Below are 25,403 nucleotides of genomic sequence, written 5' to 3'. Positions count from 1 at the left end.
ACCCATCTTCAGAGCTGTCTTAAAAACTATTTATATGGAATCTTTTAGTTCTGTTATGTCAATCAGTTCTAAGTGAGAGTTGTCTCGAGCCTTGTAACTACGTCGACATGGATCTTCACACCACATTTCTGTATATGTCAGTGTTTATGGTGGTGAGTTCGGCATATCGTCTGAGCCGCTTCCAGAGTCACAAATACGAACGAGATCATTGGGAGAGTGAAGAAAATCCTGAACGCGAATTTCTATATCAAAAACTCGGGTAAGACATTTTCGACTAAACATTTATCGTACGTGTTTGTCGGAATCCCATCGACATTTAGCTCTCTCCTCCAAGATTCGTTGTGTTGACTACTTGATTCGAAAATTCAGATAACAGGTTGTTTTGCTACATTCTGTTTGCCCTCTACTTTCGGCTTTCTCTTCTCATTGTAGCACGTCGTGAATAAATTAAATAAAATATTTTCCTTTTTGTAGTTTCTTTACATGTAGACTGAGACAATTTCAAATTTTCTTGGGAAAATATTTTCCCATAGTTTCTCTCTTCGTAGAATCCTGCTGAATAGCTTTTAAACCAAGATGATTGTGACGCTACGATTTCATTTTGATATAAATTAAGACAATCAGTAACAAGGAGTGTCCAGTGATACGAAAATATTCTTATTTCCAAACCGAGAGAGATTAGAGTCTGTAGCGAACTTGCATGGTAGGTGAGGAAGTATCATTCAAGTACGAGGATGTTTAAAAAGCAAAAAAGAAAAAAAAATGGAAGAGTTTTAAAAAACAAAACTGGTAATTGTAGAATTGCGAAGTTTCTGTTAATTCCATATAGGAACATAACATCATCCTACCACTTTGAATGAAAATTTCAGCAATTCTCAAAAAATTCGAGTACTGCAGGTTGAATTACCAAGGAGCTAATATTTCTGTACCTTACCGTACCCTACGTACCGTAGGATTAGTCTTCTTTTCCTAACTCCCGCGGGTCAGAAACCTGGAAAGGTACTGCGTTGTATCTTTACAAAAATATTAAAGTTGTGTGTATTCCAGAGTGAAAAAGAAATGACTCAAAATATATAACGTAAGATTACATCTTTGTCATACTCGTAGGATATTAAATTACAATGCGCTGGAGAGTCCACAAGCCACGCCTCCCCCGCCACGCCCATACGTGGGACCCAAGAATGGAAAGTACAAATACAAGTACAAGAAGAAAAGGCCCAATAGACGGCGACCAGAAGAATCTTGTGAATCGGAGTCAGATGACGAAAAAGGAAGTGTGGAGATGGAGAGGAAGATATTGTCTGATGTAATGCGAGCGCCCTCTGACGGGCGGATTCTTCAATGGGAAGACGATGCTTAGTAAATTGATCGAGCTTTGATTTACAATCCTAATTTTTGTTTCATAATTTTCTCATCTTACTGCCGTTCATTTTGTTGCGAATGTGTTGAGAGAGTTTGATGCGATATCAGTACAAGGTTACACCCACTGACTGATCATTTTTTCTATTCTCGTCACCTGTTTCATGTGAAGTGATTCGATATTGTAAAGGAGAAGAGACATGTTCATCATCACTTGGAGTAGAAGGGTCCAGACTGCTAAGCGTAATTACGAGTCGGGAAACTAGACGTGACTGGCGATGCAACAGAGCTTAATCAGTGACCCTAGATTTTTGAGCACTCTAACGCAGTTCACATTTGGGTGATAATCTGCAAAGATCATCTCATTAAAATAGCTTTTTTACCCATCGAAATATTCAGTTTCCATATTTCAACTTCTCTCCCCCCACCCCCCCCCCCCTTGTAAAAACGCCTCTTGTTGAGTTGTTCGAATGCTACGTTATAGGTCACGTGGCCTTACGGCGATCAGTTCAAGCTCCAATCAGAGCTGGGGTCCTTCTGCTGTGTTTTGATTAATAGTGCAGAAATCTATTCACAGGTTGGATCCGTTTGAAGCCGTTTTAAGTTATGTCCGTAACATTCTCTTTAGAGGGCGTTGCGCGACAACAACAACAATAACGATCAAAATCAAAGGTTCCACCTCCTTTAATGAAATAATTTACACTACTTTTAAATAAAATTACAAAATGAACCTTTCAAGACTAAATCTGTGACTGAAAGCTTTTCTCAAATCTTAAAATAAGTACGTAACAATCACTTTCCACGGATTGAATAAAATAAACCGGGTGGAATATCAGACTGGTAAATCTAATTATATGACTGCAAAACTACCGATTTCATTAAATAATAGCAAACCAACAGTCTTGATTACACTTTAAGGCCAGATTCGAGGTACCCAGTAAATCTGTTACCTTTCTCCTAGTAAAAATATTCACTCTGTTGCGGAAATAAAAAGCAAAACTTCATCATAATAAAGACCATCTATTCTTTTGGTGGTCAACCATTGAGTTTTTTATCATACGAAGTAAGGGAAAAGCCCCACCCCCCCACCCCCCCCTAAACAGCAGACTACCATAAGCAGCCCCAAAAAAACCTATTACTTGAATGGTCACAAACATACAGCTTGGGTTCTGGCAAAACTCCGTGGCACAGTTAATGAAAACATATCAGTTATTGAAACACATCCTTAATCTAAATATATTATAAGAGACCATATTTTGCCCATTCAAGCGTGCACACAGAGCCTTCCTCCCCACCCCCCTAACAATGTTGGTAAAACCTAACAGTCACCAAGTCTTAGTAAAGTGTACAAGCGAACAAAATTCAATATTGTCCAGGGGAAAGGGGGAATAGGATTCGGTTTTAGTGACATCGCATTGGGCGAACTTCAGAACATCAATAGCGTAGCTCATTTTCTGCATGTGTAAGACACAACCCACAATTCCTCAATTCGCTCTGACGAATGGCTAACGGTCGAAACGTCAGCTTTGGGGAAACACTTTAAGGTAGCCAATTTATATCATCAACTCAGTTGACAATTAACAACTATTCACCGAAGTGGAAGTGGTTAGTGATGGATATTTACCGAGCCGCGAAGCGGTGAGGTAAATATCAACCGCTAACCACCGACACCGAGGTGAATAGTTGTTTTAGTATATACTAAAACAGTGAGATAATATAGACCACTTTCATAAATGGCTGCCGGATTAATATTCTTTTGTTTAAATTTAAATTTGCCCGAGTGACCTCGCTTGAGATAATGTATTCTTTTGACTTTTGTACTGGAGAACGAGGCCACCCAGGCAAATTTATATGTAAACAAAAGAATTTTAATTCGGCAGCCATTTATGAAAGTGGTCTATACACCACCAAAAATTAATTTGAGTGATTTCCTCGCTTGTCACGGATGCAAACAGGGACGCCATTTTTTCCCGAGTTGCTCGGAGGTAAATAGCAAAGGATATTCGGAGTTTAACTAGCCAATCAGAGCGCGCCTTCAACGCTATCCACGGTTTTATTATATACTAATATATATCATCTTTGTTACACCCCTCCCCCCCTCACCAACTTTAGAAACTTACCCTCCTTATCCGTTGTGGGTTGTTTATTAACTTATCACTCTATAGGTAATAAAGAAAGGGACTGGACACTTTCAAGAAGCCCTTTTTTCCTTTTCCTGCATGCTACACACTGACTTAACTCCAATTATTTTTTGTAACTCTCGTACAATGCAGTGCTGCTTTTTAGCTTTTCCCTTTCTTCACGGGTTCTTCTTGTTTTTCTTCTTCTCCAGCAGCTATTTTTTTCAACTCTTCTAATCTGGGTTTAACGCCGTTCAAATGATTGAGACCATCATCGATTTTGTCTTTAGTCCATTCTTTTACCACACTGTCGTCGTACACTGGATTCAAAACTTTTCGTACCTCAGATTTCAACGATGTTAGAATCTGTAACGCTCTGAAAATACAGAAAGGAAGTTTAAAGCCAGGTAATCTAATATCAGTTTTGGATGGCATAGTGGCCCGTAGGGAGAAGGGGTAGGGAGATAAAAAAAGTATCGGGCTCAAGAACAAAGCATGAGGCTCTTCGAAGCCCGAACTCAGACTTCTCTAAAGCGTGTCCGGCGCGCTGACCAGTAAGCTAATGTTTCAATACACCTGGCGCTCCCCATTGTAAAGCCAGCCAACAGCTAATTAAAAAACTTGATGAAATCAAACAATAACTTAATGAATGATCATATTAATTGAAGACTGACGATACCATTCTAAAATTTGGCAATATAAAACTCTTCTTACTTCATAGTCCTGTTATATGCCATCTCCACTTGAAAATAACTTAGAAACTTGTTTTGTACTTCACGATCTAGTAACCAGCCTTGCTCTCTGCAAGATAGGGAGAAAATAGTAGATCAAAGTATCAATGACTGTGTTTTTCGTTTGCTGTTGGCTCACTCGACAGACGGAACTGCCATTTCTTTAAAGACCTAGATGCAGCGTGACTGAGACGTTAGAACGCTGAGTAAGTTTTCTGGGGATCTCAGTTTCCGGCCCTTAAATTAAAATACTTAACGAAGTGACGCCGTCAAGCTCTTTCAAAACCACGTTAGTCCTACTGTGGGGAATTAGTGAGGAGCCCACACTGTCACTGTTTTCTTCCAGAATTAATTGCTCAAAAAGAAGGCAGAACTACGTTACGCGAAGTCTCTGACCGAATAAAAACTACTCACAATGATTTTCTTATCTCATGAACACACCTTGATCAAAACGTAAGTTGATTGGCTATAAAGTTCTTCTCAACAAAGATAAACAAACTGATTTATCGGAGCGGACAGATCGTGACACTCGATTTCCGGCAGATAATTTTGAATCGTTACAATACTAATTATCTTGTTTCCGATACTACAACCTAATTGAACTTTTATTCCTGAGCTATCATTTTTCTTGAGAGGGGCAATGATTTTCATACGTTTTGGCCCTATCACTGCTAGAATGATCAGATCAATGTCAGTGTCTAAGCAACTGCGCACCTACCCCTCCCATAACCTAACATCAATCGATTGATAACAGTTATTTTTGTGAGCCCTGGAAACCGACTGGGTAAGACCCACTCCAACACAAGCGTACACCTCAATAGTTTTAAACTTACATGTTTGCAAAACCTCTCGTTAAGTACACTGCCTTCTCCAGGTGGGCAACAAGTGTGTATATTTCATGACCTGGAAAAGTTCCTTCCGGCGGATAGAACCTGTAGACAGAACCGGAAGTTAAGGTGGTCTTCATCTTCATCTAGGTGGTCTTCTACTTAGCTCTCAAAGTGTCAGCCGTATCCTCGCCCCAGTCCTCTGCAAGGCACCCAGGTGAGAACGACGGCTGACACTTACAGAAATAAAAAACACCACGCGCCATCGTACGACGCCAACTATTTAAAAGATAGGTTCCATGTTGCCGTGTTATCTGTTCAGTAACAGATCAGAGATGGAAGAACAACAAAGTGACATTGACGTTCCTGCTACATTTTTGACGTCATCTGTGATCTAAGAAAAAGAATCTATTTGTTTCATACGATGTAAAAGCAAGACGGTTTTAGTGGTGAGATCACCTATGCGTCCGTTCTCCAACTGATCATAAACAAGAACCAATCAATTTGGGTGCACATATTATTCAGCTTATCACGTAAGATATTCTGACTATCTCCTTTGTACTAGAAAATTCAACAACCTACTTGTTATTAAATCTCTCCACATTGAGAGCAAATGTTTCAGGAAGCCCCAGTTTTTTTGCTGTCACTTTTTTAAGTTCCTCGTCCATATAACCTGAATGGGTAAAATACGGAAAGACACAAATCAATACACTAGAAGGCGATATATTTCACGCTCTACTAGTTTGAAGGATTTCAATCATTTATCCTAAAACAAGATCCTGAGCTATCCGCTGAAGAGAGATTTGGAGCGATCATTGACTGTTGTAAAACCAAAGCCAAAGCAATCATTGAAGCTGATAAGAACGAAAGAATAAATTTCCCAGGAAGGAATTGAAAAACCGCTTCCCGGTTAGCTCAATTGGTAGAGAGCCGGACTGTTGTGCGGGAGGTCGTGAGTTCAAATCCGGCCGGACCAACACTCAGGGTCTTTAAATATCTGAGAAGAAAGTGCTGCCCTTGTAATAATATCTGCAAATGGTTAGACTTTCAAGTCTTCTCGGATAGGGACGATAAATGGAGGTCCCGTCTCACAAGCCCTTGTATGTGAGACGTTAAAGAACCCACACACTGTTCGAAAAGAGTAGGGCACGTAGTGCCCGATGTTGTGGTCTATCTTTGTGTAGTGTCTATCAAATTGATGAGGGGTACTGCGCCTTTGAATATTGTATAGGAAGGGCGCAATATAAATAAGGAATTCATTCATTCATAAAAAAAAAAAAGACTATTCCCTGCGGAGGAAAACACGAGAGGCAAAATTCACAGTGATGTATAATCTACGGTTCTTAGAGCGTTTTTCGATTAAGCGTCATAACCTCAAAACCAAAGCACTACCGACGACCGATCAGAAGAAAGGTACAGATCACAAGGAGCCAATGAGAACACGAGTTAAAAACAAGCAAGCGGGAAAACGCGATTGACCGAGTAGTGATCCTTTTTTCACTTTGAATCTGATTGGTTGATCAGATAAGGTGGCGCCATTTGCTTGTCCAATTTCAGAGCGAAATTTATCAGAACTAATCCAATCCAAGATTGCTTTTGACATACCAGTGCTCTTAAGATGTGGAAATCTAGGGAGAGATTACCTTCATTCAATGCTTTAAGGCAGAACGCTAATGAAGGAAGAGCTGCTGGAAGAAGCTCACATAAAGTGGCATAGTGATCATATCTACAAAAAAAAAAAACATTTGAAAGAAAATCATCCACATTACAAGTAACATACCAATTCAGCTGTTCTTACAGCTGTTCTTAACTGACTATTATTTCTTTAGGACTTAGATTTAAGAAAAGTAAGATTTTCTTAACCAAGAATTGGTCTCTAGGCTGGCATTTTTTAACCTGCTGACAAGATTGTGGGTATAACTGACTGCCAGAATTGCTAATTTCATAGCAGAGGAATAGAACTATGTCATTATGATGGCCCCAAAATGGGATGATTATGCAATAACATTTAAAAGTCACCTATACAAACTCGCACTGATGCAATGTTGCCAACCTTTTAAGTCCTAAGAATGACAAACATCTAATTTCTTTTCAGAAAGTTACCCTTTAATCACACATTATGCTCTCAAGAACAAAGGAAATTAAATGTCAACAACAAAAGAAGCTCTTGATTTTTAAACAAATTCTCCTTGTCAGCACCTTAGGAAATGTATAGAGAACAGTATAGAGAATATGCATACTGACGTTATCTGCACAGGCTTGACAGAAAGGATATAGCACTCACTACCCCTTGACAAATGCAAAACCATAATTGAATAATGACATTGCACAACCATGTTGCATACATACCTGCTCCAGCCCGTCAGGGCTACACCATTAACTTCCAGTGTGGATGGTAACTTGGAAATGATATCCAACCAGTATAAATTGTTTTGCACATGAAATCCAATTGGGACAAAGTTGCTCCATGGGTGAGTGGCCCCTTAAACAAGAAAATTTTCAGCAGAAACAATAATCAAGCACCATCTAAGACTCAATGCTTGTTCGGTTGCTTACAGAATAGGACACTGGAACTAGTGGTTTCTGTCGTCTGCGTTAAACTGTGTGTTAAGAAGACGTTAATGAACTTGTGCGCGTGCTTTGGGACTACGTAGGCTAATAATATCATAAGTAAATCACGCGGACCTTTTAATTTTGACGTGTGCGATTTTTAGAGAGAGTTGAAAAGTTTTTAGTTTATCGAGTAGCAGTTTTGTTTAATGGTCGTTGTCGTTTACCGTGAGTCTACAGTTTGTGGGTATAACTGACTGCCAGAATTGCTAATTTCATAGCAGAGGAATAGAACTATGTCATTATGATGGCCCCAAAATGGGATGATTATGCAATAACATTTAAAAGTCACCTATACAAACTCGCACTGATGCAATGTTGCCAACCTTTTAAGTCCTAAGAATGACAAACATCTAATTTCTTTTCAGAAAGTTACCCTTTAATCACACATTATGCTCTCAAGAACAAAGGAAATTAAATGTCAACAACAAAAGAAGCTCTTGATTTTTAAACAAATTCTCCTTGTCAGCACCTTAGGAAATGTATAGAGAACAGTATAGAGAATATGCATACTGACGTTATCTGCACAGGCTTGACAGAAAGGATATAGCACTCACTACCCCTTGACAAATGCAAAACCATAATTGAATAATGACATTGCACAACCATGTTGCATACATACCTGCTCCAGCCCGTCAGGGCTACACCATTAACTTCCAGTGTGGATGGTAACTTGGAAATGATATCCAACCAGTATAAATTGTTTTGCACATGAAATCCAATTGGGACAAAGTTGCTCCATGGGTGAGTGGCCCCTTAAACAAGAAAATTTTCAGCAGAAACAATAATCAAGCACCATCTAAGACTCAATGCTTGTTCGGTTGCTTACAGAATAGGACACTGGAACTAGTGGTTTCTGTCGTCTGCGTTAAACTGTGTGTTAAGAAGACGTTAATGAACTTGTGCGCGTGCTTTGGGACTACGTAGGCTAATAATATCATAAGTAAATCACGCGGACCTTTTAATTTTGACGTGTGCGATTTTTAGAGAGAGTTGAAAAGTTTTTAGTTTATCGAGTAGCAGTTTTGTTTAATGGTCGTTGTCGTTTACCGTGAGTCTACAGTTTACCGTGTTGGAATTAAAGTGTTTGTTTGGATTTCCCGTTTCGCTTCCGAACACTGTGCAACCTGATTTGTGTGCAGTTAGGTTACTGACTGAGCTATTTTCAAAATGGTGGAGTAAATGGTTGCATTTAAGTAAATCTGAAGATGATTTTTGAAGTGTTATTTTATATATACTTCTACGTGGCAGAAATAAAAATTATAAGGTTTTCTGGAAGATACTACTCCTGAAAAAAAATTGATGGCCCTTTAAAAATTTGACAATCATTTATCAAGTAATTGTTTTCCCTAGAGATAAAGCTATCTAATTCAAGTTAAGGTAAAAGTCAAATTCATGCTACCTTTGAAGGCACTAGCAGCCCAAATCTTCTTAAAAGCTTCACCATATCTCTCCCACATACCTTAAAAATATCAAAGGCAAAGACTTGGTATGCTCACAGTACCAGCAAAACATAAGTTACACTTACACATAGCAGACACTTCAAACTTGATCGAGATGACTCAAATAGAGTCTTGAGTCATAACATCTCGAGGTTGCAATTGTTTAACAGAATGACACAATTAATAGATTGTCAAAGAAAAAGAGTATGTATGTTCAGATTTTCTTCAGCCAATTATTACTGTGGGTCAAGTTGTCTATAAGTTCAATGTTATTAGGCTGATAACTTTAATGAGCCTTTTAGATCCCACCAAACTTGGCCATTGTGGAGGGGTTATTTTGATGTTAAGGATGCACTTTGGTGGCCCTTAAGTAGAGCTTCAATAAAAGTGAATGTATGGCCCATCTGCTGGGACAAAATGGGTGGCTGCATGTTGTAGGGACACGGCCTTTGAAATGGCAGGTTCACCTGTGATACAACAATAACAAGAACAAGTTTTACCAGAAGGAAAATAGTCAGTGAGATCAGATCTGTAGGCCCACACCATTGGCTCAACAAGAGGACCAAGCTCTGTCAAACAAAACGAGATGAGACATTACTTCAAAAGACAACAATTAACCATTGTGTACCAACATGGAGGTAAATATCCATCACTTTTGCCAACACTGAGCTGAATAACTGTTTAAGAATATACCACAGGGAAACCAAAAACTAATTTACCTCTATTTCTGTTAATATACAATGGTTAGAAATTTAACTTTTAATGTGCAATTCTGTCTCTTAATTTGTCTTCTTGGAGGTGAATAATCTTTGCCAATCACTTCAACACAGCCAATCACTGCACATAAATAAGCATCATTCACTTTTGTGGTATACAATTTTATCATTCATCAAAATTATTTAATTGTGGAAACAAAAAGGACAACAAAGGACAAAATATTTGGGGCAGAAAGGTCTATTCTAACATCCATATATTAAGTATCTTGTTGCTTCTTTTAGGGGTTCGATTCTTTACAGAGGGGCCTTGTCCAAAACATCACAGAAGTGCAAATCCATCCAGTGGTCCTTTACCTTTCAAGTATCCCACGGGCCAGTGTCTCATCATATCATCCCACATAATTGGTGTTACCTTCTTGCTTTGCAAGTGTTTGAGAATGGGTTTCATGTGATGCACAAACAGTTCAGATTTATTACGTGCATCTTTAAGACAGACCGGACATGTCTTGAGATTCCACACCTGAATAAGAAAAAAGATGAATATACCAATACAAAAATGCAGCAGTTTTAAATTCTTCCAGTGAGTAGAGACCAAGCATTAAAAATAGCAGGAGTGTCACTGCTATTCTATGCCTCACTAGCACCTTTGGCCTGCTACATGTAATTCACTCGTCTCCATACAGAGCCCTGAGAACTGAGTAAATTTGAAGATATGTGTAAACAAGAAATCACTAGCACTGCATGTTATTTCCACGGCTGAATAGCCTTGCATTAGAATTTAGGTTTGCCATTTTGTCCTGCCAAAGCACTTTTTGTGAGTAATGAAAGTTCTCATTGTTATGCATTTGTATTTGATTCAAGGGAAGTTGTAAACATCACATCATGCAGAAATCTGACTCTAAATGAAAAAAAAAATGACTATACAGCCTTGCACAATAGTATTGTCAGGGGTTTCAAAATGTTTTGAAGTAGGCAGCTGACTCTGGAAAAGTAGGTGGCTGTGATAACGCCGAGATTGTTTGTCACAAGCAAACTGTTATGACCACAGTAGCCAGTGACATACAATCAAGAAGCTGGCAGAACTCCGGCGGGCACCGGCTTGTTTTGAAACCACTGATTGTACAATGAAAAGTTACTCAATTTAGAGCTACTTCCGCCGCTATCAACTCACTTCATCTCCTCCAATATGAAACCACTGCACACCAGCATGAAGGGCTAGCACTTGATCAATGATATCTACCACCATTGGAACAGAGTCTGGAACAGATTTTGTGAAAAAATTACCAACTATTATGTAACTACTGTTGGGGACAGTTTGCCCCTCCGATACCCCCTTGTGCAGATCACATGATTTTTTGCTACCATGTGCTCGAAAAATGGTGTTTATGTGCACTGTTTGTGTGTAGGCAAAAGTTTGATTCTTTGGTCATCTTTTACCCTTTGATGTTGACGTTTTATTTAAGCCTGGAGATGCCCAAAAATATGCGAGTTGTCGCTTTTGTGTTGTTATTTTTTTGTAATTCAATATTTGTTTCGGTTTCTAGTCTCTAGCTTTCTGCTTTATGTAATTTACAGCTGTACCAACTAACAGAAGATCGCATACCAGATTAAAAAACATCTTCAGTGCACAATTCTGTCTGTGATTGTCTTCAATAATTAAACCTACTAGCTAATACTTCAAGTTGGTGGCAATTTGCATAATTCTAATAACAAGATACCCTTTTATTTTTTTTTTACTCAAGGAAACTATCTGTTTGGTTTCCTAAATTTGTGTAACTTACCTTTGTTATTTGGGCATAATGAATTAGTAAAGAGTTCTGTTTCACGAAGATGGGCAAACTCCTTATGCTTTAGGACAAACTGAATGGAAAGGAATGTAAATCAAACAAACTGATAATCTAAAAATGAAGTAGCTTACATGTAAATAGGAAATGATTAAAATAAAAAAATTAACTGATTCACTACAGTGTAAAACTATTGTTTAATTTCAAAGTGTGTAGAGCAAATACAGTGTATCAAATATCAAAAAATCAGTCCTGGCATTATTGCCAGCATTTTTGGAACTAAAAGAAATTGCAAAAAATCTTAATATGTGATTTTCCAGTTTTCTATTTGCTTATTACTCTTAGAAACTGTTTGCTTTTTGGAACAGATAATGTTTGCACATAACTATCCAAACAAATTTTCACACAAGTGGAGGCTACTGTTATATCAAAATTACAATAATTATAGACTTTTAAAAAGTTGCTAGAGGCAACTCCTCCAGAATGAAAATATGGCAAAATTAAAGTACTAAGAAACTGATTGTAATGACCAGAGCTTCACTGGCTGCTAAAAAAGTGTCTGGAAATTCATATTTTCATTTACCTCCAGATGACCAAATGTCTGCACCAGTGGAATTATGATAAGATCATTTGCTGCTGCTTTCTCCAGCAACTGTTTTATTTCAGCTTCACTGTAAATACAAAATCAAATAAAAATTTCCTTTAATTAACTCTTTAACTCCCAGAGGAGATCAATATGCAACTTCTACCTATAATATCCCTCAATAGTATAATACTAAAACAGAGGATAGCATTGAAGGCACACTCTGATTGGCTAGTCAAACTCTGAATATCCTTTGCTATTTACCTCCGAGCAACTTGGGAAAAAATGGCACTCTGGTTTGCATCCGTGACAAGCAAAGAAATCACTCAAATTAACGACGGTGGTGTATATTATCTCACTGTTTTAGTAGTATATTATACTAAAACAACTATTCACCTCAGTGTTGGTGGTTAGTGGTGGATATTTACCTCACCGCTTTGCGGCTTGGTAAATACCCACCAGTCTAACCACCTCCACTTCGGTGAATAGTTGTTAATTATCTGGTAAACAGGTAATGATCGAGAACTGACAAACTTATCAGGTAGAATTTATCTTGATCTAACACTGAATTCTCTCAACCAGTTTAAAAGGAAATGTGTACCAGAAGGAGGAGAGAATTGACAATCACATCTGGGAAGTTTAAGGGTTAACTTAAACCAGCATTGATTCCATGCGTCTTATCAGTGCAAAATCATAGTACCTCAGACTATACACTGTCTTTAGGTTTGATATCAACAGCAAGGAATCTTCAAATGAAATGTCTGAGGGATATTGTATTTTACATAGAAATTTACTTCACATGCTTTAATTCCAGTATAGAAATAAACAGCATTTACCTGTAAGAGTTTCTTGCTTGTAGGACTTCATATTTTGCCTTGTAGGGAAACATATCTTCATATTCAACCAGTAAGCCTGTTGCTCCCCACTTCTTAAAATATGGTAGCACCTAAGCAGATTTACAAGTTGATAATATAGTTTAATTTACAATTTAATAAATTAATGATACAGCTGTAAGGTTTCCTGTTATAAAATAATTTGGATATATCAACAAAGTTGAAATGGTAAATTGGCCACTGTAACAAGTACAAAAGCTGACGTTTCGAGCGTTAGCCCTTCGTCGGAGTGAATAGAGCACACACAACCCACAATTCCTCTATTCACTCTGACGAAGGGCTAACGCTCGAAACGTCAGCTTTTGTAATTGTTACAGTGGCCAATTTACCATTTCAACTTTGTTGATATATCCAAATTATTTCGTTACTCCCAGCCCAACAGCCCCAAACAGTTTCTTTCGAAACTATCAGCCTTTATTCATTTGTATCCTGTTATAAGATATATTGGAATTATCATATATTGTAAGAAATATTTTCTGATTGGATTTAAGCAATTAATTTTGTTTTCAACAGGTAAACAGTGTTAATATAACCCTCATACAACATTTTTTGTAAACCTGGTAATGTGTGCATGTAACTTTATATTCTGCACACACAGTATTTCTCATTCCATGCAGGTAGAGAAGGACAGGTACCAATATGAAATAGATAAAAGTGAACAGATCACAGATAATATCACACAACTTTCTTCGTCACAATTATTACATATTTAACACTTATTCCATGAGCGCACGTTGGATATGAGATGATAGATAGCCAATGAGACACGTAGCGCCAAGTTGGCTATAAACATCTCATATCCAACAAGCACGAGTGGAATAATTGTTTTATTAAAATAAACGCCCCCAAGATATTAGACAAATTTTCTTGACTTTATTTTATAAGAAGAAACCGGATGTTACAATGTACAGATATTAGATTATGGTATATTGGCTCATATTATACCATAATGGTTGAGCCAATAAAAGGTCTTGAATAGCATTATCCAATGATCCAGTTTTTAATAAAGATTATTATACACAGGATGCATGAATTTGCTTGTATATAATACCTGTATCAGAAAGGTCATTTTCATTGGTGCACCTTTCAGATCCAAATGAATAAGTTTGTGACCACTAAACCTGAAGATTCAAAATTGACAAAAAATTATCAGTTTTATGATCACCAGATTATTTTAACTATAAGGAGCCCTATCACTCTCGTGAATGATCAAGACAGAATTTCTGCTTACAATATGAAGTAAATATGTGATGAGAATATATAAAAATAACATTTAGAGGATTAGGGGATTATCAGTTGATCAAATAACAAATTCTCCAGAACTAATAACATAAAAATAATATGGCAGACAGTGAAGAGAATTGCTAATGAGATCTTGGAAATGAAAGGGGTAAGGCAATACACTTAAATATCCATGGTGAAAAATTTAATAAAGTGGACTTATTGAATTAAAAATATTTCATGCCACCTACACATGACCAGTCTAAACTTATTACTTGACCAAATGCTGTTTTCAAAGGCTGCTCCAAATATATAAATCGCAGACCAAATCAGTTTAAATTTTTTCCACTGAACAATTTTGGTACATTCTGAAGAGAAGGATGAGAACTAACTTTCTTTTAACAGGTTCCATGTCTTTGTGTTTGACTGTATTTCTTGATACTTCAGCAAGCTGCTTTTTGAGAGCCTCTATGGTATCTTGAGCTTGCTTTAGACTTGCATCAAACAACCCACTTTTTGAGCCACTGATCAATGATTTTAAAGCTATTGAAGAATCTGAGAGGAGATTAAAAAGTCAGTCTGAAAGAACGTCTACCATTTCATTTGCCTTCCATACGCTTATGTATTACATCATTGGACCTCAAATTAAATTTATAATTGAATCAAAATCAAAACAAAATGCTCAAATATCATTTGTTTTTCACATGATTTTACTTCCAGTGATGCACAGTGAAGGTAAAATAGATTCTTACTGAAATTGCAATCCCTAAGTTTATTAGAACCTGTGACAGTGATACGTTCACCCCTAATTGGGTGGGGTGCTCACGACAGTAGAACTCTTAAGGTGTGGGATTGCTTCAATCATGGCGAAAAATACGTCGATCTAACTACCCTAGGGAAACGAAAGCGGTTTTTGGCCCGTTAATTTGCTGCGTGGCCGTAACAAAAGTTATCATGATCTGTTAATCTTGAGCCAAGGACATAGCCCACCTGAAGGAAGCTTGTTGCTGGTCAGTGGAGTCACCCTTACATGCACAGTTTGAGAACGACTTTCCGACGAGGACTGCGTTAGTTTGTAAAATATGAAAAGCACAACCACGAACGAAAAAATTATTCCAAAGTTAGTATAGTTGACTCGCATCATATTCATGAAAGCTCGCTTGTTGTATAAACGATCGAGCTTCGCCACTCCAGTCACTAAGGTTTATGGATGATTTCATCCCGAACTAACTGACTCACCGAAAGTCCCCAAGGCCCGGTGTTCTTTATAGTCAGCAGTAACATCAAAGAAATTACTTACTTCATGTATGGATCCTCTAGACTGATCATGTTAGCAGGTGAAGCCTGCTAACACATGATCAAAGGGCATGGGGCGAAGCCTGCTAACATGATCGAAGGGCATGGGGCGAAATGGAGATTTGAACAAACAAAACAATGGTGGTGCTTCTTAGAGTTCCATGTGAATCAATAGCTAACTAATTTCGAGGTCAAACACCTCAGCTCAGTCGAATGTAGTGCGATTGTGTACAGACACATGGATCTATTAAACTCACCATCTTTGCTCTATTTATTTTGCAGTGGAACTGTTTGAAAATTTTATTTGGTATCAACAAAGGTTGCAGGTTTTTATTCTCTCACTCTGAATATTGATAGTAAAATTAAATCAAAACGTTATTTATATCTCAGTTTTGATGAATACGCCTGTTACTAGCTCAAAGATATGCGTAATTGATTTATTTATCGAGAGACTGAGAAAAATTGTCCATCATTGTAGGACTTCTTTGCACAAAGCCCATCGATGAGACTTCACATGAATTTCGTAAAAAAATTTAAGGGTCCGCCGGAAACGCACGTTTTAATTGTTGCCCCGAGACGCCGAGCGGAGTGGGCAGATTAATCCATAATTTCTGAGGGGCTGAAGACTCTGCGTGATCCTGTAGAAACACCTGAGTATACTAGTAACTTCAAGATTGCGAAGTTATATCTTGATGAAAAAAAAAACTTCAATATCGTTCTCTGACAATTATGACCGTTTTTGATCAGCACAAAATTCTCTGACAAATGTCGACGTATTGTTGTAATCAGATTGCATAAAGAGAACTTGGGAACTTATTCATGACGTTCATTCTATTCTATCATTAATTTCATCGTGTGACCACGTAGCTTAATTACGTCAATCTATGCGACTCCTCTTCAGGATCCAACAAAGGGAATGAGTGAGAAAGAGAGGACATAATAAAATACTCTTGCAGGGAAAACATTAAAGTGAGAGCGTTGTGAGGAGTAGCAGCCATTCGATAAACCAAGGTCTCCAGAAGGTTTTGTTGCAACAAAGAGGAAAAAACTCTCAGCATGTGCCTCAGTAACGAAGATTTTGTTTTATTTTCCACGGGGCAGGCCCCCTCTACTCTGAGTGAACCAGAAACTAACAAGCTCCCTTCGAACAACAAAGTGACGTTTTCAGGGTTTTGTTAAAAGTCAGCTTGGTAAATAACATCAAGAAGTTTGGGTCATCGATATAGATATAATATATAGATAAATCAGCGCTGAAATGACTGAAGTAATATAGAAATCGGTGATACTCGATCAATATGGAGTCTTTAGCTGAGATTAAAAGCAACATCAAGTCGGAAAACAAATTTGTAAGCACACGATCTTACAAGACCGCAAAAACTACATGAAACAAGCACAAAAGGGAAGCAAATTCATTACAAATAAACCGTTTTGGCGATTTTGTGATTTGAGGTTAAAATGAAGCTGTATTTTTCGAAAACTTTAAAGTTATTTTTGTTTTGCAATAATTGGTACGCTCTGTGGTTATATAGTCGGCAGCCGGTCGAGGTTCTCAAATGACTGAATGATATTTTTCTGAAAATTTAACAAGTTGAGAGAACCTATACGATCAAAACTATTTTATGTCGACGTGGAACTACTAAGCGATCCCGAAGTGACGCATAAGTCTAAGAGATATAAATCGCAGGGCTCAGAGTGTTGCAGATGTAGACACATCACTTCAGGAAATTGCGTGAGGTTGACTCAAATAACTAAACTACCAGCAGTCGGAAATGTTTCGAGAGACTTTTGAGTCTTTTTCTTAAAAGAAATCGAGACAATCCCATTCCTTGAAGTAATTCATTTAGGCCTGAATTTTCTCGACCTTCGACCATCATACTGCAGACGAAACACTCCTTCTTTTCAGAAATAGCTACTTGTTGACCATAAAAACAATGAAGGAGTGATGTGAATACATTATGGCGGAAGGTTGTGCTCTCGTGACTACAGCTTTCTTGGCGATATTCTTGGCCTCTTTGGGCAATTTGCCTCCGCACAATGGCCTCTTCGACCATTATTACCATCGTGCACAATCAGGAAAGATCGTTTCTTGGCCACGAGTATTTTTCAGTACAAATGTAGACTTTGGTGCTACCGCTGTCGTTACACATGGTAACTTTCGAAAATTTAGGAGCCTCCAGCGTTCAAAGTTCCTCTCGAGGCGTTTTAAATACTATTCAAATGCCTCCTGTGCTTTTAACCCAGCTGTTTTCAAGATCCTACACAGCGGTGATGTTGAAATAAATCCCGGTTACGCACCTAAAGGCACGACACGACCTCGAAGACAGAATCACAATTCGAAGTTGAAGGTATTCTACACAAACGCCAGGAGCATTGTCAACAAAGTTACCAAATTACAATTGCAACTGGCTAATAGTCAAGCGGATATCGTTGTTCTAACTGAGACGCATTTAGACTGTTCGATTTCAAGTGAGGAAGCTATTGGTAGCGATTATACTGTCTACCGGAAAGACCGCGCCGGCAATAGAGCTAGACATGGCGGTGGTGTTTTGATCGCGACGAAGAAAGACATAATCACCTCAATACGAGAACACCAAGATCTACCTTCTGAGTTACTATTTGTTGATATAATCACAGACGGAGGGAAGAAATTAACGATTGGAACATTTTACAGGCCGCCAAATAGTGACTTGAAGCCTCTGGAAGACCTTCGGTCATACCTTTCTTCGATTACAACCACAGATCTTCTCATTACTGGAGATTTTAACCTAAGCGAGTTTGATTGGTCTACGAACCATCCTACTAAATCATCTGAGCATCACTACCTCCTGTCTGAAATAGTTCAAGACCATTTCTTGTATCAAATGGTTGACGAGCCTACTCGTGGGAACAACATATTAGACCTAGTACTAACGACTAACATCGACCTGATAAATAACTTGGAAGTCGGTGAACCATTCTCCGATCATAATTCAATAACATTCATCGTAAACACTCGCCCCTACCAACAACGGATCTCAACTAAAGAAAATTATGCATTCAACAAGGCAGACTGGAATCATCTAAGATCTTTGTTCAGTTATTCACCCTGGTACTTTACAATAGAACAACAGGACATAAATGCTAACTGGGAAGCATGGAAAGACCTTTATTTTGCAGCGGTAAACGAAAGTATTCCCAAGTACCGGCATAGAAGAAAAAACATCGCTCCATGGATTACGAAGGATTTAATTAAATTGTGCAGGAAAAAGAAACACCTTTATAAAAAAGCAAAAAAATCCAACAATGAAAATCACTGGGCCGCCTATCGTACTTTGAACAATTCTTTGAAAAAGAAATGCAACTCAGCCAAATGGAGACATCTTGAGGCACTCGCAGATAAATTGCAGGTAGAGAATAATTCCAAGCCTTTTTGGAACTACATGCGTTCAATAAGAAAAGAAACTAACGACCTATTGCTCCTAAAAGATGGAAGTGTAGAAATTACTGGGGATCAGGAGATTGCACAACATATGAACGCATATTTTGCATCAGTATTTACACAGGAACAAAAGTCTCTTCTGGAATTTGATCATGTTCTCAATGAAAAGTTGTACAATGTATTGTGTACACCTAGCGAAGTGGAAAAACATCTGAAAAACCTAAACATACACAAATCCCCAGGTCCTGATAAATTATCGCCTCGTATCCTAAAAGAATGTGCACTGGAACTATCTACGTCACTTTGTAACTTATTTAACATGTCGTTCCAATCCGGCTCACTACCCAACGACTGGAAAATTGCACACGTTATTCCAATTTATAAAAAGGGACCAAAATATAAAAAGGAAAACTATCGCCAGGTCTCGCTAACATCTATCATCAGTAAAACGGCGGAGAAGATTGTGAAATCGAGAGTTGTCTCATTTTGGACGGAACACCAACTACTAAACCCAAGCCAATTTGGATACCTGGAAGGCCGATCGACAGTGTCACAACTTTTAAGCTGTTATAATGACTGGTGCTTAACAAGAAATTCGTCTAAAGTATCTGATGTAATATTTCTGGACCTGTCAAAAGCGTTCGACAGTGTCTCTAATGAGCGCCTACTTTTAAAACTCAATAGGTACGGGATAGACGGGCAGCTGCACCTGTGGTTCAAGAACTTCTTAACCAATCGAAAACAAAGAGTTATGGTACGTGGATCGTACTCGGATTGGTCACCAATTACATCTGGTGTCCCTCAAGGCTCAGTACTGGGACCGGTTATGTTCCTTATTTATGTGAACGAAATACCTGGCATCATCACGTCTACTGCCAAATTATTTGCCGACGATACCAAAATCTACCGACAGATGAATAATATCGATGATTCTATTGCTTTACAGATAGATCTGACCACCCTCGACCTATGGGCGGATCGTTGGCAGATGAAATTTAATTCTACCAAATGTGAAGTCATGAGAATTACACATAACAGAGACAAAAAGTCCACACGGTACAATATATCGAGTACAGTGTTGAGGAATGTATCTAATTACAAAGATCTTGGAGTTATTATGACTAGTGATCTGAAATGGTCAAAACATGTTGAACAAATAGTTCACAAAGCAAATAAGGTTCTTGGCTTACTTAAACGCACAGTAGGCGGTAAAATAAAGATATTTTTTCAAACTTGTACAAAACCTTGGTTCGTCCAATCTTGGAATACGCCTGCCCGGTGTGGTCACCACACCTCATCAAAGACATCGATGAAATTGAGAAGATACAAAGAAGAGCCTCGCGAATTGCCTTAGGCCAAAGAAGACAAGAGATGGCGTATACGGAGAGGTGTAAAATTCTTAAATGGAACTCTTTAGTGCAAAGGAGAGATTTCCTTTCCTTAGTGGAATGTTATAAAACTGTATTCAATCTAAATGGATTGAATTTCAGCGACTATTTTGAACTTTGTAAAAACACTAAATCGAGATCTAACCACCCATATAAACTACAACTCAAACTCGCAAAACTGAACTGTTACAAAAATTCTTTCTTTGTCAGAATTATCAAACCCTGGAATAATCTTCCTATTAATTTATTTAATTTTTGTGACAGCCCTAACGTTCGTGAGTTTAAATCAAAATTGAAGAAACATATGAATATTTATTGAATCGTCATTTTATAATTGATATTTAGCTGTTTCTTATTTGACTTTTTTATATTTTTATTTACTAGTTCTGTAAGATTTTTTACATAAATAGGAGACCCTTGATATAGGGCCAACCTCTGGGTTTCCTTTTTCTTAATAATTATGTATTTGCATGTTGTTCTGAAATAAAGTATTGTTATTAAGGACAGGCGCCATCCGCTTTCATTCTCCTACTTCCGCTGTCTGCAAACATAACAACGAAGTCATAAAAATCCTCTTCTTCAGTCGCCGGACATGTTCAGAGCACAATTTGGTGCCAGTTGTCACTCTTTAAGTCTCTATTTTGATCTTATTCCATTATTAAAGCCCATATCTGTTTTAAAAGAACTGATAACAACCATGACATTAAGAAACAGAGACGAGACAAAATTATTTTTTCAGGTTTCTGACCATTTACTCATGGATGTAAAACACAAATTTGTGCGACTAGTAGTTGAGAAAATGTTGCATGGATACCTGACTTCTGAAGCTAAGAATCTTCAGGGTATCTATGAAAAGACAAATCCGAATTTGTAGAAACATCGTGGCAGTTTCAGACGCGACAAAAGTGAACTCAGTATTCTCTACAGTTCCCAGTTAATTTGCTACAGCCTTGACTGTTGTTTACCCATTTCAGACCACATGACCAATCTATGACGAATGAAGCCAAAAAGGTCCATTAGAAGAACGGAAATAAAATGACATCTCGGCTTCTATTTGTGTAAAAAAGGCAAAAGGAAAGAGAAAAAAACATTAAAATATTCCTAGCGAGTAGGTACATCCTAGGGCGGTCTGAGGTGGACAAGCTGTTCGACGTACAGCCCGCGCCTTGCCCCAAGCTATCTAGGGTAAGACAGAATTTTCCCGCTCCTTTAATAACCTGGTGAATGGGTTGAGTAAATATCTATTTCGATGCACTTTTGGTGGGTAACTGAGTGTGTATCTTAGATTTGAAGAGTCTTATCTATTAATTACTTAACCCGCATTAGGGTGTTAAAAGATTGTAATTGGCTTGTCAGTGGTAGTACTATGAAAAAATAAAGGGCCAACCGAAATATCCATGATTTGACAACAACTTTGATCCAGTCTTATCAACGCAGTGCTATCCTCAGCCTCTCCTCAAAACTGAAATACTTACAGCATTAATTCTGACAAAAGTCAGCGATGAATAACACAACAGCAGCATACTTCAGTAGACTCAACAGATCTGGTTTACCAGTGAATATTCCTTCAAAAGCTGAAGGCATCGTTTGTTGCAGTGTTTTTGTGCTAGCAGCTGCCTGGATTGTCACAGGAAACATACTCACCATCGTTCTCTTTGTTGGTACAAGGAGTCTTCGTAAGAAAAGTCTGTTTCTTGTCATCAATATGGCGGTTGCTGATCTGATGTTAGGGGCTGCGTCTCTTCCTTTATATATCTACGTTATTGGTAGTGATGATTACGAACTTTGGACAAGATCAGTGAACGTGAATTTTGATTATTTATATGCAATTGCTGATAACGTCCCTACAGTAGCATCCCTAATATCCGCGACCTTTATTTCCTGTGAGAGGTTTTACGCCATCTATCGGCCGTTTAAACACCGAACCCTCACTGAGCGTACATACCTCATTATAATTCTAGTGGCGTGGACAATTGCTGCCCTTGATACCGCCCTAGTTCTTCTTGAGATCACTTTTCGTTTTTTTAAACATTATTATTTTTATTATTGGTTGTCTTTTGATTTAACATCAACCGCTGCCATGTGTGGTTGTAACATTGCCATATGGAGAAAATTTCAACACGGAAGTGTCGCTGGAACACAACATCAAAACAGGGACTTACAAAATAAACGTTTGACAAAGACTCTGCTGTTTGTTTCTGTCCTTGCTTTGTTTTGTTGGCTTCTATTTATTACTTCAATCAGTCTAGGATTTCTAACTGATCTCAACATACCGTGGAGATATTACGTGGCTATTACCTTTGTTAATTATTCCAATGCATTTGTAAATCCAATTGTATATGCATTTAGAATACCAGAGTTTCGGCAGGCTTTGGGGCATTCAGTAAGGCGGCGAGCTGCTATAAAAGTTGAAAACTTTGAAATAGGGGTTACTAACACAGCTACTCAGTTAACGAAATTTACCTCGCTTAGAACATTAGAAGGTGATTTAAAGTTCGATGAGGAAGTTATGGATACCAGCCAACTATAAGAAATCAAGAGTAAGAAAAATTAGGGCCACTTGACAGTGCTTTTTAAGAACAAGTTTGATAATTTCAGCGATGTAATATTATGTAAGATTACTTGTTATTAATTCAGAGAGAGAAGCTTTGTAAAAAGTCCTACAGAGACTTATTAAAGTGAACTCTTGGCAGGGACAACTTATTGTGTGTTTCTGCTTTTCTGTGTTGACTTTCTTATATTGCTCTACCAAGCTTAGCTTGTCTTTATTGACACAATGCGATTTATTTTCACAATGTGAATGAGCCTCATTTATGACTACGCAAAATAAATTATACTAGAGGAGCTCGAAGCATGATTAAAAGTGATTTTAAAGTTTTGAGAAAACTGGTTCTAATGGTGAGTTGTCAGTTGTCAAACACAGTGTAAACAAACAACCTTTTATGAGCGTTAACCTTGTTAACTCTTACGAGACTGCAACTTGTATCAAATATACTAGGCTATTCTAGCATAAACAGTTTTCCCTTTTTCAGTTCACGGCGCTACAGGGGATGGATTGTTTGAAAGTTTCACAAAATTGTCAGTTCCCCTTCGATAACAGCGAAGTTGGAGATTATCTACTCGGCTATCCTTCTTTTTATAATTGTGACTGCGCTTTACCTGTTGACTTATGTGGACACAGTTTAAAAGAAATTTGTAGTATATCTCTTATATCTATATTTTTAGCTCTGACCTTTTTCTTGACCGTGAAGTTGCTTTCTAAGTTTACAGCGAACGCGGAAGTAGACTCACTAGAGTTCACGAAAGGGACTTTGGACTCGTTCAATAACTTTTCAGGTTAGAACCTATACATCAAAAGTTGTTTAGTTTATTTAATTGTTTCTAAAATTTAAGGTTAAATGAATTCCACTTGCTCACTAAGACATGTACCATAGAGATCTTGAAAGTTATGAATGTCTAAGGCTGCACAGATACTATTCTAAAGTCCTTCGAGCACTGAACTCAAGATTGCTTGATTAAGATGTTTGAAATCTCTATTAGCATTTCTAAACGATCCATTATCACTTTAACCTCAGTAGACACCGATGCGACTCATTCTAACTTTGATCATTTTTTAATGATCAAAGTGGAGGATAAAAAGTCAGTCCAGCTTGTAAAACCTAGTATTCTATTTTCGCTATTATATGGAAAAAAAGTAAGTTATCTTTGCCGATACATTTCATGGTGTCAGTAAGATTGAGGAGCCCAGCGACTTTGATAAGCACATCCCGTCGATTGTCAAATTGAAAATTAATAAACGCACCTAAGGAACTGAGTACACCCAGGTCTAGAATTCAATATCTCTTCCTTGTTTTTGGAAGATAAATAGCGTGTACATATTAAGGTGGCGTAACAACAGATGTGAAGAGGCTTAGCCATTAGTTAACCCGCATAGGGGTTAAGATCGTGATTGGCTGGTTGTACTTTAAGAAAAGAAGACCAAATGCAGCATCCTTATATTGACTTCGACTTCGATCCATCATTACTGGCAACGCAGAACTTTGAATTCTACAACCTCTTCTAAAAACTAAAACGTTTAATACATAGTTATGAAAAAATTCAGTGATGTTTAACATAACAGCAGTAAACTCCAGCAGAGACAACAGATCTGGGTTATCGGTGGATATTCCTTCCAAAGCCGAAGGCATCGTTTGGTGTAGAGTTATTGTACTGGAAGCTGCCTGGATTGTCATAGGAAACATACTCACCATCGTTCTCTTCATTGGTAACAAGAGAGTTCGCAAGAAAAGTCTGTTTCTTGTCATCAATATGGCAGTTGCCGATCTGATGTTAGGAGCTGGGTCTCTTCCTTTCTATGTTTACCAAATTGGCGGAATCAATTATTATCTCTGGACATCACCAATAGACGTGTATCTAGCATACACCGCTACAATTGCTGATAATGTTGCTACAGTAGCTTCATTAATGTTTGCGACCTTCATATCCTGTGAGAGATTTTACGCCATCTATCGGCCGTTTCAACACCGAACCCTCACTGAGCGTACATACCTCATTATAATTCTAATGGTGTGGGAAATTACTGCCCTTGAAACTGCCCTATATCTTCTTTTAGCCAACCCCCGTTTTGTTAAACATTATTTTTATTGAGATACAATGAAATATATGAAAATCATATATTTTGTACTGCGGTATTAGATACATATGATGCACGATCGTCGCAGTAGATAGCGCTATTTAAGCAATAGCGAAAATCAGACCTGAAAAAAATCAGACCTGAAAAAAATCAGGCCTGTACGGGATTCGAACCACGGACCTCTGCGATACTAGTGCAGCGCTCTACCAATTGAGCTAACAAGCCAACTGGGAGCAGACCGTTAAGTTGATTCGTAATAAACCCGTGAAAGTGATAAATGAGATACAATGAAATATATGAAAATCATATATTTTGTACTGCGGTATTAGATACGTATGATGCACGATCCTCGCAGTAGATAGCGCTATTTTAGCAATAGCGA

The 25,403-nt window shown here is 37.9% G+C and overlaps 3 protein-coding genes across 3 annotated transcripts; 2 read left to right on the top strand and 1 right to left on the bottom strand.

Moving 5' to 3' along the window:
- On the top strand, positions 1-1,492 carry LOC111325472 (uncharacterized). The gene is made up of 2 exons (XM_022929283.2): positions 1-259; positions 1,108-1,492. The coding sequence occupies exons 1-2, from the start codon at positions 108-110 to the stop codon at positions 1,358-1,360; spliced, it is 405 nt and encodes a 134-aa protein (XP_022785018.1). The 5' UTR covers positions 1-107; the 3' UTR covers positions 1,361-1,492.
- A 1,931-nt stretch (positions 1,493-3,423) lies between these two features.
- On the bottom strand, positions 3,424-15,561 carry LOC111325484 (hexosaminidase D). The gene is made up of 16 exons (XM_022929302.2): positions 15,277-15,561; positions 14,679-14,841; positions 14,117-14,186; positions 13,009-13,118; positions 12,173-12,260; positions 11,587-11,665; positions 10,977-11,062; positions 10,160-10,325; positions 9,590-9,658; positions 9,050-9,109; positions 8,270-8,402; positions 6,681-6,763; positions 5,620-5,710; positions 5,044-5,142; positions 4,194-4,280; positions 3,424-3,855 (listed from the first exon to the last, which is right to left on the bottom strand). The coding sequence occupies exons 1-16, from the start codon at positions 15,434-15,436 to the stop codon at positions 3,642-3,644; spliced, it is 1,758 nt and encodes a 585-aa protein (XP_022785037.1). The 5' UTR covers positions 15,437-15,561; the 3' UTR covers positions 3,424-3,641.
- Positions 15,562-21,617: 6,056 nt separating this feature from the next.
- Positions 21,618-23,245, top strand: LOC148722638 (trace amine-associated receptor 1-like). Its single transcript, XM_088736631.1, has one exon. It carries the CDS (start codon positions 21,890-21,892, stop codon positions 22,916-22,918), a length of 1,029 nt encoding a protein of 342 aa, XP_088592757.1. The 5' UTR covers positions 21,618-21,889; the 3' UTR covers positions 22,919-23,245.
- The last annotated feature ends 2,158 nt before the right edge of the window (positions 23,246-25,403 follow it).

The sequence above is a fragment of the Stylophora pistillata genome, chromosome 10, assembly GCF_964205215.1.
Source record: "Stylophora pistillata chromosome 10, jaStyPist1.2, whole genome shotgun sequence".
In the NCBI taxonomy this organism is placed as follows: Eukaryota; Metazoa; Cnidaria; class Anthozoa; order Scleractinia; family Pocilloporidae; genus Stylophora; species Stylophora pistillata.
The sequence above is the reverse complement of the archived record's forward strand: the minus strand, read 5'-3'. Positions and strand labels throughout refer to the sequence as shown.